The following is an 18,002-nucleotide window of genomic DNA, read 5'->3' as shown; positions in this document are numbered from 1 at the left end:
ATTAATGCAAAGCCGTTTCCTTAAAATTTCAGAACAAAAATAGACCTTAGGTTTGAACAAACATTACAGAACATACTAAGAAATAAATTTAATAATATGCTTGCCATTTTAATAATTCTATCTGAAATAAATTCTAGCATAACATTGGTGCCACTGAATTCTTCCTGTTTCCATTTTAAAGTGCCTGGAAATTATTTTTTTTACCAAATTAAATGCTTTCTGTATTTCTTCCTCAGTGATGGGTTCATCTACAACAGAGACTCATTATGTGGTAAATTTGGTAAGTTCAGTTTCTTTAAAAACTCATGCATTATATTAGAATCAGTAGGAAATTCTGATTGGTATAGGGAGGTATAAAATTCCTGAAAGGATTTAATAATTTCATCATGGTCTACTGTCAATGTACCATCCCGTTTACTCATTTTAATAATCTGACGTTTGGCTGACACAGCTGTCAACTGTCAAGTAATTTACCAGATTTATCGCAATGTATATAAAATTGGTTTTATATACTTTTGGTTTTAAGTAGCTGATTCTCAATCGGTGATACTAATAACAAATCATGTCTCAATTGAAGTTCAACTCTATTCTTATAGAGCTCTAAACTAGGAGCTTTTGAATATTTTTTATCAATTTCTTTAATCTCATCAGCCAATATACGTAGTTCATTTTGAGTTTGTTTTTTTAATCCCGTGGAGTATGAAATAAATTGTCCACGAATATATGCACCATCTGATTGAAGCGGCTGTTGTTGAGTTTCACTTTTTAGCCCCCAACCGTTAACGCTTTATTCAGGCCACCATCACCAACAGGATGCGCTCGGTCACCATTGGGCTCCCTCCCTTCTCACCTTCTATCATTTCTTCCTGGCGGCCTTCGCTTTATTCCACCTGGGAATATGTTCGCGACTCCAGGGGAGAAGGTGGAGGAAGGAGCTATGGAGCAGACAAAGCGATGGCTGGCAGGATAAAGGCAGCTGGTGAGAGGGGAGGGAGCCCCATGGTGATCAAGCGCATCCTGTCGGTGGCCTGAAGAAAGCACTGTTGGACAGGGCCTATAAAGTGAGCTGCAACTACCGCAGCATCAACCGAGCAGTGCAGGCAGCTGGTGAAGAGGTCTCGCTGATACACATTGTGGAAGATGTTGGCGGCTCAGCTGGGAGTTGTTCCCCACAGACTCCCTCGTTCTCACTCTCTTACTCAGCGTCGCAGCGGCAGTGGCTGAAACTGGAAGAGCAGCGAGCTCTGACGATGTTTTTATATCTCTGAAGCGAACGGAAAGCCCTTGTCATTCTCCCGTTGCAATAACACAGGTCATTCAGGAAACAGGAGCGTCTATTCCGTAATTGTTTATGTATAATTGATTACGTGAGGTAACCCGTCTATTAAATCGGGTAGTGCCTGTACTTGCAGGATAGGCATTCCACAATTTTAGAGTGATTAGTTTTAAAAATCTCGAGGAATACCAAAGGATTGCTGGATTTGGCTCAAAGCTAATCGTCAATGAAGTAGTAAGTTAACGTGTATGAAGGAACTGCAGGTGCTGGTTTAAACCAAAGATAGACACAAAATACTGGAGTAACTTAGCGGGACAGGCAGCTTCTCTGGAGAGAAGGAATGGGTTCCTGTCTGTCCCGCTGAGTTACTCCAGCATTTTGTGATTATCTTAGTAAGTCAACTTGTTATAAACCAGCATAAAGCACAACTTTATACCTTATACCAACAGTCTGTTGGTGAACTGGCTGTAGTCGCTGCATTTTGCATATTATTGCATAATAAAAGCTTATCATTTTTCATTATTAGTAAATTAACATGATGCTCTCTGCTGAAAGAGAGATGGTTTGAAAATATAACTGTGGTGGTCTGGCTGCTTTATCAATGCATTTCCTGCACCGGGTGACGCCCGCAATGGCTGCCTCGCCAACAGTCCTTTCCCTTCTTTGATGTTTTATTGGAAATGTTAAATGGATGTTTTAGTGTTCTTTAGCTTTTTTTACGTGGGGGTGAAGGGGTGTGGGGGAAACTATTTTTAATCTCTTACTTCGACGGAGATGCGATTTGTTTCCGTATCGTATCTCTGTCCGCACTGCGGCCTAACATCGTGGAGTTGGCGGCCTCTGCTGGGGACCGACTTCGGGAGCTCCAACCGCGGGAACCTGCGGATTTAACATCGTGGAGCTGGCGATCCATGTCGTGAATCGACCTTGGAGCTCCAACTGCGGGTGACTGCGGACTTTAACATCATGGAGCTCGCGGCCACTGGTTAGAGACCGACTTTGGGAGCTCCAACCGCAGGAGCTTTGACCACTCCGATGCGGGAGCTCCGATCACCCTGACGCAGAGGCTTCGATCGCTGGCTGTGGGAGCTTCAATCACCCCGACTGCGAATGGTTCGATTGCCCCGAGTGCAGGTGAAAAAAGAGGAAGAAGTTTAGACTTTATTGCCTTCCATCACAGTGAGGAATGTGGGAAATCCGCTGTAGTGGGTGTCTATGTTAACTTCCATGTAGTTGTGTGGTCTTGTTGCTTTTATTAGCATGGCTGTATGGTAATTCGAGTTTCACTGTACTTTAATTGGTACACGTGACAATAAACAGACCTTTGACCTTTGAACCTTTCCAAATTTGTATTCTCTTTTAAAACTTTTGGTAAAAGTTCACATATTTGAAAGCAATTTTTCACAGGCAAATCTTTGTGATACATTGCAATTTTCCTGCTACATTAAATGCACTTAAAAACAAGGATGTTTCTGGTTTTAGATAATAGGACAATGTTCTTCACATGAGGAATGAAGACAAGTGAAAGTTGGTAAGACTGTTCTTTAATTTTTTGCTCACAACATTATCTGCTCATAATCCCGAAACCCAGCAATTACCATACTCCGACCACCATTACATGATTCCCGTTTACTTAATCAGAATGGATCAACATATGGAATTGTTAAAGGTGCCATGAATAGGTTATTTGCATCATAAATCAATCATTCTAAGAATGAAAAGTATTCTGACCAAAAGAATTAGAAAAACAAATGTCGCAAAATTACACACGCCTACATTCTTTGGGTGAAACTCCAGAAATTGAGCTCCTTTTCAAGTCCACCACGACTTTTTTCCCCAAACCCATATAGGTACTAATGTAAAAGTTCATTAATTGAGGCAATATGGTTGTTCTTAAATGTAGAATTCTGAAAGATACTTTCTGGTTTAACTTCACTGCCGCTCTGAACACCCTTCAACAAATGATAGACTGAAGGCTACCAATTGGCTCTGTAATTTAATGTTCAGCACTGCCTTTAAATCGTGTGAGTCAACACAAGGGAGTAGTGCTCTGCATTTATGCAACCAATACCCTCAAGTACGAATAACCCTCCAAATAGAAATCTGTTTCTAATGGTCAGTGTAAAAACAAGACAGATGAAACTGTTCTACGAAGGTATAAGGCAATGAAATGCAAACATAAAAATGTTTTGATATTTACAAAAAAATCTAACAGTAAAAAAATGCTTTTCTGTGCAAATGGCACCAGGCGAAGAGAGCAATGATGTAATTTAAAATAACTAGAAAGGGTAACATTGTAATGCAGACAATGATTTGAGCGTGATCGCTTTACATTTTAATATAATAGGATTAAAGAGTAAAGAGCCAGTGAAATGTCACACAGATGACAGAACGATAATAGATTTTTTTGCTGTCATAAAATAGGGATTGCTCCATATAAACCTGCACGAGTAATATATCACCTGGCAACTACCACAAGCAACACAAAGTTACTAGAGAAACAGGATATGTTAGTTTGTTAATGATTAAGCAAAGGGAATAGGAGGTAAGCTGAAGTATAATTAAGAGGAGCATTTGACTGAAACCCTTCTTAAAGCAGATTATGCAAATTAATCAGCATACAAACTGAACTGACAATTTCAAATGCATGCAAATACCTCTGATTTATTGTATACAAATTAATTGCATTTATATAATTTCAAGCTTTATGATTGCTTCTAACTGATAAAATGTTGTTCCCTGAGCAAATGTGGAGAAAGCTTACGTTCTTAAAAGCATGAAAATAAGAAAGAATAGCTTCACTGTTAACCATGATTATTGTCTTCCATTGCTTTATGCAAGATTAAATAGCTTACCATATTTTCACCCAACCTCAGTGTAGGTGCGTTATATTACACTGCCCATAAATTGCTACATTTATTTTGTCATTGCGTTTGTGAACGTTGGTGAACTGAGATTTACTTTTAAAAGAGCTGAAGATGGTCACACTGCTTAGGTTTTAGCTCCCCTGTCATTTTTAAATGGAAACCTTACATTCCAGAAACCAGTTTGGCTTACTTTTTAAAAAAAATGTCTTTAAATTAGTGCCAATTAAAAGTTTTTAATATCTGATATTCTTTATAAATATCCTCAGCACAGCATGAATATGTCAAGGACTTTCAGAAAAAAAATGTATTGCATGTACTTACTTTGTGAAAGTAACTATGAGGGATGAATGAAAATGCAATTAAAATAACGCTGTACTGGTTTAAATTCTTTAATCATTTGATATTTTTATCAACCTGTCATAAAATAAAAGGGGTAGAAATGCAAGACATTTATTTTGGTTAATGCTATTCAATATAGCTTTATTTCCTTCACTACATTCAACTAAAAACAGAATTAAGTAATTTTGTAAACTATTATATTTAAATTTACAAATCATTTAAAAAAATGTTGGTACATATGGCTATTAAAATAATGTCAAATATTAATAAAGAGAACTAAAATTAGAAGACTTGCCTTTTTTAAAATAAATGATCCACCAGGTAAATGATTATGACCAAACCCTCTTGTGATGTGGAAGATAATACAAATTAAACACTCTCAATGCCTACAGTCAGCCGCAAAGAAAAGTAACATTAATGATTAACACCACTAAAAGCCTTTAGTTTTGTATAGCAGTAACTATCATGTAAGCATGTATCATTCTTTGGCTACTTGCAGGGAAATGAAGAAAAGCCAGAGAGCAAACACAGGTGCTGCAGATTTGGAGCTGCTGTCAGGGACAACTGCACTGGCCTCAAACTATGGCATCTGAAATGTCTTGTTCCCTCTTCCATTATTGATATATTTCTTAATTTAACTGCGACTTTGTAGAAAGACAGTAATTTATTTTACCATATTATCTCCCAACGAAGAGTGTGCCCACATGGAGATTTATGTCGTTACAATGAGCAGAGCACTATTTGTTATTAATAAGTTTTATTCTCTTGTTGGTGTTCGTTTTCTCCTTGTTTTAACTATGCAATTTGATTATTGCTGTTACATAAATGCTCTTATAATGAAGGTAGATACTAAATGCTGGAGTAACTCAGCGGGACAGGCAGCATCTCTGGAGAGAAGGAATGGGTGACGTTTCAGGTCGGGACCCTTCTTCAGATTGGTCTCATAATGAACTCCAAGCATTTCCTCTTATTTTATTTTCCAGATCCACCGGGTGGCGCCAGTAATGGCTGCCGCACCAACAGTCTGTCTATCCTTTCCTTCTTTGTGTTTAAATAGTGTGTGTTAAATGTATGTTTTTAGTGTTCTTCAGCTTGTTTTAAGTGGGGATTGGGAGGAGGGGATTGGGCAAAACTTTTTCCAATCTCTTACTTCGACAGAGATGCAATTTTTTTCGTACCGTATCCCTATCCGCACTGTGGCCTAACATCGAAGAGTTGGCGGCCTTTGCTGGAGACCGACTTTTGAGAGCTCCACCGTGGGTGCCTACAGGACTTTAACATCGGGGAGCCCGCGATCTCTTTGCCAGGGATCAACCACGGAGCTCCAAACCGTGGGTGCTTGCAGACTTACATCACGGAGCCCGCGGTCTCTGGTCAGGGACCGACATCGGGAACTACAAGCCGCGGGAGTTTCGACCGCCCCGACGCGGGAGTTTCGATCGCTTTGACGCCGGAGCTTCGACTGCCTGCTGCGGGAGCTTCGATGGCCCCGACGGATGGTTCGACTGCCCTGACCACGGATGAAATAAAGAGGAACAAAATTGGACCTTTTTTGCCTTCCATCACAGTGAGGAATGTGGGGAATTCGCTGTGGTGGACGTTTATGTTAACTTTTATGTATTTGTGTCTCGTTGGTATTTTTTTCGTATGGTATTTCACATCTCACTGTACCCTAATTGGAACATGTGCCAATAAAAGACCTTTGAAACCTCTGAGGTAAGGTGAGGTGCTGGTGTTGCACCTACATAGAAACGAGCCAGCATCGCCATTCAATGTGATCATGGCTGATCATCTAAAATCAGTGCCCCATTCCTGCTTTTTCCCAATATCCCTTGATTCCTTTAGCCCTAAGAGCTAAATCTAACTTTCTCTTGAAAACATCCAGTGAATTGGCTTCCACTGCCTTCTGTGGGAGAGAATTCTACAGATTCACAACTCTCTGGGTGAAGAAATGTTTCCTCATCCAAGTCCTAAATGGTCTATCCCTCATTCTTAAACTGTGACCCCTGGTTCTGGACTACACCGACATCAGGAACATTTTTCCTGCATCTAGCCTGTCCAATCCAAAATGTTTCTATAAGATCCTCTCTCATCCTAAATTCCAGTGAATATAAGCCCAGTCGATCCATTCTTTCATCATATGTCAGTCCTGCCATCTCGGGAATTAACCTGGTGAATTTACGCTGCACTCCCTCAATACTCAATATTGCACACAATACTCCACATGCGGTTTCACCGGGGCCCTGTACAACTGCAGTAGGACCTCCTTGCCCCTAAACTCAAATCCCCTTGCAATGAAGGTCAGCATGCCATTAGCTTTCCTCACTGCCTGCTGTACCTGCATGCTTACTTTCAGTGTGATGTACAAGCACACCCAGCTCTCTTTGCGCCTTCCCTTTTCCTAATCTGACACCATTCAGAAAATAATCTGCCTTCCTGTTCTTGCCACCAAAGTGGATAACCTCACATTTATCCACATTATACTTCATCTGCCATGCTTGCAGTATAATGTGAATAAATGTGAGGTTATCCACTTTGGTGGCAAGAACAGGATCCACCTGACCCCGCCAGCCATTTATCTCCCTTTCCCATCAGTCTATCCTTTCTGTCCACCGTTAAAACATAATGTATGATTTCCCCATAAATTATAGGCCGAATGCATTCGAGAGACACAAACCTCTCCTTAAGGACAATTAAAACAATTTAATTGTTCTGTTGTTGGTCCATATGACAATTAAACACTTTTGACTCTTAACTAAAGTTATGTGTGCATTAATGATTTGCTACAACTATAATATTAAAAGCACACCGCACAAGATTTTGTGGGATTTTAGACCTTGGGTGCAAATTTCCTATCACATTTTCTGATGTTACAACAGGGCTTATACAAAAAAAAGGTATGAAGGTTCTCCGTTGTGCTCATTGATATGAAAATTATTTTTATATATTTCACAAATATGGAATGATGATGTCTGTACATATCATGAACTGTGAAATTGAATTCTACAGCCTCATAACCCACTGTGTGAGAAACAATTTAATGATTCCAGTCTAAAATATTTCACATTCAACTCTTATTAAGAAGGATAGCAATATTATAAATAAAATTATGAAAATTCTAACATAGAACAGTATAGCACAAGACTAGGCCCCTTGGCCTCTTGGCCTCCATGCTGAACATGATGTCAAGACCCATTGGCACATAATCCATGTCTCTCCATTCCCATCTTATCCATATGCCTATCCAAAAGGCTCTTACCACTATCGTATCTGCCTCAATCACGAACCCTGGCAGTGCGTTACCACCCTCTGTGTAAAAGAAATGTCCCACATATTTTGTTTAAAATTTCCCCCTCTCACCTTAAAGTTATGCCCTCTAGGATTAGATTTTTCCATCCTTGGAAAAAGGTTCTGACTGTCTACCATATTTATGCTTCTCAGAATGTTATATACTTCTATTAAGTCTCCCCTCAACCCCTGGCATTCAAGAGAAAACAATTCAAGTTGTCCAGCCTTACTCTGTAACTAATACCCCCTAATCCAGGCCACATTATGGTGAACCTCCTCTGCACCCTTGCCAGAGCCTCTACATCCTTCCTGGAATGGGGCAACCAGTGGTATGAATATTGATTTCACTAACTTCAAGTAACCCCTGCATTCCCTCTCTCTCTATCCCTCCCCTACCCAAGACGCACCAGCTTCTCGTTCTCACCTAGCAAACAGCTAACAATGGCCTGTTACTTTATCATTGTTACTTTTTTACTTTAAAGATATGCATTCATTTGTTCTATATCTCTCTACATCACCATCTATATAACTCGTTTCCCTTTCCCCTGACTCTCAGTCTGAAGAAGGGTCTCGACCCGAAACCATTCCTTCTCTCCAGAGATGCTGCCTCCAGCATTTTGTGTCTACCTTCGGTTAAACCAGCATCTGCAGTTCCTTCCTACACATTAAACCCTAAGGAGTTGTGATCACTATCCCCAAAATGCTCTTCTACTGAAATACCTGTCGCCTGACTAGGCTCATTTCCCAACCCAAGGACAAGTATGTTTCCTTCTCAGCTGGACTATCCATATACTGTTTCAAGAAACTTCTTGAATGCACCTCACAAATCCTGCCCCATGCCTTTGGCACTAAGTCCCAGTCAATAATGAGGTAGATAAAGTACCCACTGAGACAACCTTGTTGCTTTGGCATCTTTCAGATATGTGTCTACATATCTGTTCCTCTATCTCCCGCTTGCTATGGGGGGTGGGGGGGGGGGGGGGGGGGGGGAAATATAGTCCAATCCTATTAGACTGGTCGCTCCTTTCTTTGCACTGCCGTCAGGGTCTCCCTGATTAGTAGTGCAACACCTATTTTGCCTCCCTCTCGATCATGTCTCAAACAACAAAACCTCAGAACTTAAGCTGCCAGTCGTGTCTCAAAGACACGTTTCCACAATGACCACAACATCATCATCCTAAGTGTTTAAGAAGGAACTGCAGATGCTGGAAAATCGAAGGTACACAAAAATGCTGGAGAAACTCAGCAGGTGCAGCAGCAGCATCTATGCAGCGAAGGAAATAGGCAACGTTTCGGGCCGAAACCCTTCTTCAGATTGAAGGTCCGAAGAAGGGTTTCGGCCCGAAACGTTGCCTATTTCCTTCGCTCCATAGATGCTGCTGGACCCGCTGAGTTTCTCCAGCATTTTTGTGTATCATCATCCAAAGCACTAATCTGGGCTGTAAATTAATCTGCTTCCTCAATAGTACTCCTTGCATTGAAATAAACAAACTTGCCCATCAGCATCACCATATTCCTTCACCTCTTCCTGTCTGTCCTTCCTTTGAGTCCTAATATCAACTTTGCATTAATATTTACAGTAGAAGATGAAACCATATGACAAATCCTTAGGACTGAATAGCTTCAAAACAAAGGCTTTGAAAGAAGACTGAAGACAACCAAGTACTTGGCATTTGTGATCTTAGAGTCATAAAGTCATACAGAATTGAAACAGGCGCTCCAGACCAACTTGCCCATGCCAACTAACATACCCCATCTCCACTCGTCCTACTGCCCGCACTTGGCCCATATCCCTCTAACCCTTTCCTTTTCATGTATACGTCCAAATGTCTTTTCAATATTGTTATAAATCCTGCGTCAACTACCTCCTCTGGCAGCTCGTCCCATATACTCTCCATGTGAAAAAGTCGCCCCCTAGGTCCCTATTAAATCTTTCCCCTCTCAATTCAATCCTATGCCCTCTGGTTCTTGATTCCCCTATTCTGGGTAAAATACTCAATCTGCCCTTTCCATTCCGCTCATGACCTTTTACACCTCTACGAGATCACCCTTCATCCTCCTGCGGTCCGAGCCTGCCCAATTTCTTCCTATAGCTCAGGCCCTCAATTCCTGGCAACACCCTTGTAAATCTTCTCTGCACTCTTACCAGCTAAAGTGTCGAGTGCCTGTAATGCACTGCCAGGGTTGGTGGTTGAGGAGGAAACGATAGAGGCACTTAAGAGGCTTTTGGATACGTACATGGATAGGTAGTGAATCTTTGCATCATGTTCGGCGCGGACATTGTGTGCCGAAGCGCCTGGTCTTGTGCTGTACTGTTCTATGTTCCAGAATTTTCATGATTTTATTATCTATTTTACCTATCCACACATAATATGCCATTGTTCCCACAGGGGAAAATCTTTGGTCATTCATAACTGTTTAAAAGTTGCAACATTAAAAAGAAAACAAAATCATCATTCCTATAGCAGGATGACAATAGTTGAACATAATACTCCAAATGTGGCCTCATCAACATCTTGTACAACTAAAACATAACATCCCAACTTCTATACTCAATAAACTGATCGATGAAGGCGAATGTGCCAAAAACCTTCTTCACCACCCTATCTAACTGTCACCCCTTTCAAGGAACTTTCCTGGTCCGAGAACACTGATGCAATTATTAAGAAAGCACATCAGCGCCTCTACTTCCTGAGAAGATTACGGATAGTCGGTTTGTCAAGGAGGCCTCTCTCTAACTTCTACAGGTGCCCAGTAGAAAGCATGCTGACCGGTTGCATCGTGGCTTGGTTCGGCAACTTGAGCGCCCTGGAGAGGAAAAGACTACAAAAAGTAGTAAACACTGTCCAGTCCATCATCGGCTATGACCTCCCTTCAATCAAGGGGATCTATCGCAGTCGCTGCCTCAAAAAGGCTGGCAGCATCATCAAGGACCCACACCATCCTGGCCACACACTCATATCCCTGCTACCTTCAGGTAGCAGGTACAGGAGCCTGAAGACTGCAACGACCAGGTTCAGGAATATCAACTTCCCCACAGCCATCAGGCTATTAAACTTGGCTCGGCCAAAACTCTGAACATTAATAGCCCATTATCTGGTATTTGCACTTTATCAGTTTATTTATTGAAGTGTGTATATACGTATATAATGGTATATGGACACACTGATTTGTTTTGTAATCAATGCCTACTATGTTCTGTTGTGCTGAAGAAAAACAAGAATTTCATTGTCCTATCAGGGACACATGACAATAAACTCTCTTGAATCAATCATGTACCTGCACTCCTAGATCCCTCCTACAGCGCTGCCCAGAGTCCAACCTTTCACTGAGCCCGCCAGCTCCTTACCTGGTTCAACGTCCCAAAATACAACACCTCGCGCTTATCTGCATTGACATTTTCTGATGGATGAATTCAACATACTTACAAAGACACGGTTCTTCTGCAAAAGATTTCCACTAGATTTTATATCATTGCTGCAGTTTTTGTTTACATCCACCAATTATTTTAGTTATTTCGAATTAAATTACATGACAGTAAAAATAGCGATTGTGCCCTTCCAGTGCCCGCCTCCCTGCAGACTCCCACAAACCAGCATCCGTATCCAGTGATTCCTCTTCCTTAGTAATTTCAACATTTGTATAAACTTATTTTACCTGTAGCTTCAGTTATACTTAATCTTTTAGTTCACTTTAGAGATACATCATAGATACAGGCCCTTCAGCCCACTGATACCATACAAACTATTGCTCACCCGTTTACACTAGGTCTATGTTATCCCACTTTCTCATCCACACCCTACACATATATGGCCTTTTTTCTTTTCACAGAGGCCAATTAACCTACAGATCCGCATGTGTTTTAGGATCAGGGAGGAAACGGGAGCACCCTGAGGAAACCCATGTGATTACAGGGAGAACGTGCAAACTCCACACGGACACAGCATCCGAGGTCAGGATTGAATCTGGGTCTCTGACGCTGTAGGCAGTAGCTCTACCAGATATGCCACTGTGCTGGTTTTACATAAGCCTTGGCTTTGTAATCACTATTCCTATATCATTCATCATACCCTCTGTTCAGAAAGTCAGAGCTAAACAGCATGAGAATAAGCCCTTCGGCTCAACTTGTCCATAATGACTATGGTCCCATCCTGAGATAGTCTTTTTTTGCCTGTGTTTGGCCCATAGCCTCCAAACAGTTTCCAACCATGAACTTTTCCAAATTTTTTGGAAACATTGCAATTGTTCCTGCTTCTAACACTTCCGCTGGCATTCATTCCATATATCTATAGACAAGTGTGAAAAACCAACTTCTCTGGCCCTCTTCAATTCTTTCCCTTTTGTCTTAAGCTTGTGCCCTATAGTTTTAGATTCCCTTACCTTGCGCCAATCCGCCATTTCTATGCCTCTCATGATTTTATAAACAGCTTTTAAGGTCAACCTCTGCCTTCTTTAGTCTAGGAAAAACAGTCTCAGACTTTCCAGTCTCTCTTTATAACACAAGTGCTTCCATCCCAGGAACATTTTTGTGAATGTTTTCCAGCTTAATCATATTTTTCCTACCATGACGACCAGAATCGCGCACAATATTCCAGTTGCAACAAGCCATCTCAACACTGTACTCAAGGCCCTGTCTGATATGTGCTCCAATTTTGTTGCACTTCATCCTTCCTGATACAGCCATGCACCAGAACATCAGCACACCCCCTCCCTTTACCTTCTAGCCCCTATGCCCTTCCAGACAAACAACAATGATAACTATTTTTTCGGGATCTCGCTCATATTTCTTTGCTCCACACATAGGTCACTCTTCTGGTCCCTGAGGCCCAGATTTCTTCTGTAGCTGGGAGTGTTGCAACTGGAAATATGAATCTAAAGTGGGTGCAGATTATAGGATTAGAGTTATAGATTTATACAGCCGCTACATTATACTGACGCTAAACTGCATTTCGTTGTACCCATACTTGTATCTGTGCAATGACATTAAAATTGAATTGAATTGAATTGAATACAGCATTGAAACATGCCCTTCGGCCAAACTTGCACATGCCAACCAAGCTGCCCCATCTACACTAATTCCACCTGTCCATGTCCCTCTAAACATCTCCTTCCATACTCGTCCAATATCTTTTAAATTTTGTTATAGGATCTGCCTCCATTTCCTCTTCAGGCATCTAGTTCCATATATCTCCCACCCTTTGTTCATCTTCCCTAATATAGCTATATCCTGGCACCAATTCAAAAGAAATTAGGTTTTCTTCGGGTGCTCTGATTTCCTCGCACACTCCAAAGAAGTACAGATTTGTAGGTGAATTGGCTTCAGTAAAATTAGTAAATTGTCCCTAGTGTGCAGGACAGTGCTAGTGCACAGGGTGATCGCTAATCGGCACGGACTCGGTGGACTGAAGGGCCTGTTTCCACACTGTATCTTTAAGTTAAACTAAACTAAATCCAGGTAGCTGTTCTTGCACAAAACAATGCAGTTTCCGGTGACTGAGTACCAGATATACTTTGGTAATCAGTATGTTCCAGGCAAAACCAGATAATAATAATAATCATAATCGTACTTTATTAGCCAAGTATATTTTGCTGTTAGAATAGCAAGCTCCAGAACATAATTTACCTCATGACCAAGCCTACTGTATATCAATACAGATTTCAAAATGAAAAGGTATCTGTTTTTTAAAACATATGTGATCTATAAAAATAACAATATTAAATTGCAAACTTGAATTCAAACATTTTGAGAAAAATAAATGAATATAATCTCAATTCTAAATAATCAAAAAATATGCAACCAGCAAAGATAACAAGGTGATCTAATGTAGATACTGAAACCGTGCCATTTCATCTATTTTCAATTTAATATTCAACTCAAAAAGTTTAAATACACGTTGAAAATTCCAAGAGAGAGTACCACAACCCATGTTTAAAGAGGAATTGTTAGCAAACACCATAACTAGTGCTGTTACTTACACAATAAATATCAGGAGGACAGAGATGACACCCATGGTTATAAGCCTAATTTTGTTCAGTGTGCTAAAGATTTACCTTCAAGTCAGATTCTTGATTGTTTTCAGCAGTCAGCTGTGTTGTGTTATTAGCCATTGACTGGTTCTGCTCTTTCAAAAAACGAAGCTCATCCTCCATTCGTTTGCACTGGGGACAAATAAAGCATCATGTTAGCTTCTGGAACATAATGTGATTTAAAAATATCAAATTATCCAATAGCAGTACAGGTATATAGTTCCCCAGATCCTACATTATCCAATTTTAAAATCTTATTATGAAACTATTTACAGGATTACATAAACATTTGATGGAGAGATGAACTTATTCAGCTGCTGTCACATAAATGTTTATTTTTCAATTTAAAGATAGACTGTATTTTATTGAAGACCTACTTTCTTGTAAAATATGCTGTATTTTTGTATCACCCAGAACAAATTTAGCGATCAAGTAAATTAATCAAGACCAATCCTTTAAATGTCATGTACACTTCAACATATACTTTCATCAACCTCAATATTAAAGCAACCCATTCAAGCTATAATTGCACAGATTAACCAGCAGTCATTTTGCCTGCAAGGAAAAATAATACAAATGTACTTGAATAAAAATAACATGTTTTTAGACATACATAGTTTTTCTAATAGGCATTTAACTCATATTTAAAGACAGGGTGGCACGGCGGCAGGGTGGCGCAGTGGCAGAGTTGCTGCCTTTACAGCGTAGAGACCCGGGTTCGAACTTGACTACGGGTATGGAGTTTGTACGTTCTCCCTGTGTCAGAACACCCTTGTTCAGTCTGGAAGTGTGACCACATTTGTAATTGGTTGATACTTTAATTCTTCATCCCACTCCCACTTTGACATCTATCAAAAGAGTCTCCTACTCTTCTTTTCAAGTCTGAAGTAAACTCAAGGAATAACACGTCGTGTTTGGATAGGGCATGTTACAATCGCCAGGACTCATCACTGAATTTACCATTCATATAATCAGTATATTCTAATTTTTATGTCCGATTTCCAAAATTAATTTTTCCTCCCAGTCCTGTAGTATTTCACACTTTAATCACCTACTCCAAACATACTATTACAATTCTAATTCAAGAACAGCACCATCACGTGTCATTTAATCTCCCTGCTGTCTCAGAGTACTTAGAAGCATATGATAAAAATAGGACTTACTCAGCATGATTTTGAGAATGGGGCTTCTTGCCTGACAAATCTGTCGGAATACTTTGAGCTTAATAGCAAAGGAGAGTCAGTGGATGTTATTTACCTGGATTTTCAGAAGGCCTTGATAAGGCTGTTAAATAATATAAGAGTGCATGGTATTGGAGGAAAGTTACTAGCATGCATAGAACGCTGGATGAATGGCAAAAGGCAAAGAGTGGGAATAAAAGGAGGTTTATCTAGTCGGCTGCCAGTGACCAGTGGTGTTCCGCAGGGGTTAGTGTTGGGGCCGCTACTCTTCACGTTGTATAGTAATGATTTAGTTGAGGGAATTGAAGACTTTATGGCCAAGTTTGCAGATGATATGAAGACAGGTGGAAGAGCAGGTAGTGAAGAGAAAGCATGGACTCTGCAGAACGACTTAGGCAGGTTGGGATAGTGGGCAAAGAAGCGGCAGATGGAATAAGTGTGATAAAATGTGCAGTAATGCATTTTGATAGGAGAAATAAAGATGTAGACAATTTTCTAAATGGGGAGGGGGTTCATAAATCAGAGGTAAAGGGACTTGGGAGTGCTGGTGCAGGATTCCCAAAAGGTTAATTTGCAAGTTCAGATTCAGATTCAGATTCAGATTCAGATTCAATTTTAATTGTCATTGTCAGTGTACAGTACAGAGACAACGAAATGCATTTAGCATCTCCCTTGAAGAGCGACATAGCAAACGATTTGAATAAAAATAAATAATAATAAGTGTCCGGGGGGGGGGGGGGGGGGGATTGGCAGTCATCGAGGTACGTTGTTTAGTAGAGTGACAGCGGCCGGAAAGAAGCTGTTCCTCGACCTGCTGGTTCGGCAACGGAGAGACCTGTAGCGCCTCCCGGATGGTAGGAGGGTAAACAGTCCATGGTTGGGGTGAGAGCAGTCCTTGGCGATGCTGAGCGCCCTCCGCAGACAGCGCTTGCTTTGGACAGACTCAATGGAGGGGAGCGTGGAACCGGTGATGCGTTGGGCAATTTTCACCACCCTCTGCAATGCCTTCCGGTCGGAGACAGAGCAGTTGCCATACCATACTGTGATGCAGTTGGTAAGGATGCTCTTGATGGTGCAGCGGTAGAAGTTCACCAGGATCTGAGGAGACAGATGGACCTTCTTCAGTCTCCTCAGGAAGAAGAGACGCTGATGAGCCTTCTTGATCAGAGTAGAGGTATTGTGGGTCCAAGAGAGGTCATCGGAGATGTTGACTCCCAGGAACCTGAAGCTAGAAACACGTTCCACCTCCGTCCCGTTAATGTGGATGGGGGTGTGCGTGCCGCCTCTGGACTTCCTGAAGTCTACAATGAGCTCCTTGGTCTTCTTGGAGTTAAGGGCCAGGTTGTTGTCAGCGCACCATGCTGCTAAGTGCTGGACCTCCTCCCTGTAGGCCAGCTCATCGTTGTTGCTGATGAGGCCAATCACCGTTGTATCATCTGCATACTTGATGATGGTGTTAGTACCATGTACAGGTGTGCAGTCATAGGTGAAGAGGGAGTAGAGGAGGGGCTCAGCACACAGCCCTGAGGAACGCCGGTGTTCAGGGTGAGGGTTGAAGAGGTGTGCTTGTCTAACCTCACAGACTGGGGTCTGTTGGTTAGAAAGTCCAGTATCCAGTTGCAGAGGGAGGGGTCGATGCCCAGGTTACCGAGTTTGGTGATCAGTTTTGATGGAATAATGGTGTTGAATGCTGAGCTGTAATCGATGAACAGCATTCTTACATAAGTGTCTCTGTTGTCAAGGTGGGAGAGGGCGGAGTGAAGTGCCGTTGAGATGGCATCCTCCGTACTCCTGTTCTTGCGGTAGGCAAACTGATAGGGATCCAGTGTGGGGGGTAGGCAGCTTTTGAGGTGTGCCAGGACCAGCCTCTCGAAGCACTTGGTGATGATGGGGGTAAGTGCAACTGGGCGGAAGTCGTTGAGGCTTGCCGCAGTGGAGTGTTTTTGCACTGGCACGATGGAGGTGGCTTTAAGGCAAGTGGGGACAACTGCTTGGGCAAGTGACAGGTTGAAGATGTCAGTCCAGACGTCTGTCAGCTGCGCAGCACAGGCACTGAGCACGCGCCCGGGGATGCCGTCAGGGCCAGCAGCCTTACGTGCATTAGTCCTACTCAGTGCCACGTACACGTCGTAGGGGGTGAGTGTGAGGGGTTGGTGATCGGCAGGTAGCACAGCCTTGATGGCTGTCTCTAGATTGTCCCTGTCGAAGCGGCCATAGAAGTGATTCAGCTCCTCAAGGAAGGAGGCGTCGCTGGATGTGGGGGTGATGTTGGAGGGTCTGTAGTCCGTGATGGCCTGGATGCCTTGCCACATGCGTCGGGGGTCGGAGTTGTTGTTGAAGTGCTCCTCAATCCTGAGCTTATGGCAGTGCTTGGCCTTCCTGATGCCCCTCTTCAGGTTAGCCCTGGATGAACTGTAGGCTCGAGCATCGCCTGACCTGAAAGCGGTGTCCCGTGCTTTCAGCAGTAGCCTGACCTCGCTGTTCATCCATGGCTTCTGATTCGGGTATATGGTCACCTGTTTGAGGGAGGTGACACTATTGATGGTGGAGTTTATAAAGTCCAGAACAGAGGATGTATAGGAATCAATGTCCGTGTGAGAGTCAAGGGTGGCCTGGGCTGCAAACGCCTTCCAGTCAGTGTTTCCAAAACACTGCTGAAGTGTGAAGTCCGCTTCCTCTGACCAGACTTTAGCTGTCCTTACAGTTGGTTTAACCCGTCTGATGAGTGGGGAGTACTTAGGGAGCAGGAACAATGAGACGTGATCAGACTGACCAAGGTGAATCGGTAGTAAGTAAGGCAAATGCAATGTTAGCATTTATTTCGAGAGAAGCAGAATATAAAAACAAGGTTGTAATGCTGAGGCTTTATAAAGCACTTGTCAGACCGCAGAATATTGTGAACCATTTTGGGCCCCATATCTGAGGAAGGATGTGGTGGCATTAGAGGGTTCAGAGGAGATTTACGAGAATGATCCCGGGGCTGATCGAATTAATGTATGATGAGTGTTTGACGACACTGGACCT

The 18,002-nt window shown here is 42.0% G+C and overlaps 1 protein-coding gene across 3 annotated transcripts in view; it reads right to left on the bottom strand.

Annotated features, from left to right (window-relative positions):
• mipol1 (mirror-image polydactyly 1) overlaps positions 1-18,002 on the bottom strand; it is a 169,127-nt gene that overhangs the window by 54,637 nt on the left and 96,488 nt on the right. For all 3 annotated transcript variants that reach the window (XM_055640540.1, XM_055640542.1, XM_055640541.1), the window contains one exon: positions 13,822-13,929. In XM_055640540.1, the coding sequence (XP_055496515.1) occupies positions 13,822-13,929 (108 nt within the window). The remainder of the gene's footprint in view (positions 1-13,821; positions 13,930-18,002) is intronic.

Source organism: Leucoraja erinacea, chromosome 9 (assembly GCF_028641065.1).
Source record: "Leucoraja erinacea ecotype New England chromosome 9, Leri_hhj_1, whole genome shotgun sequence".
In the NCBI taxonomy this organism is placed as follows: Eukaryota; Metazoa; Chordata; class Chondrichthyes; order Rajiformes; family Rajidae; genus Leucoraja; species Leucoraja erinaceus.
The sequence above is the reverse complement of the archived record's forward strand: the minus strand, read 5'-3'. Positions and strand labels throughout refer to the sequence as shown.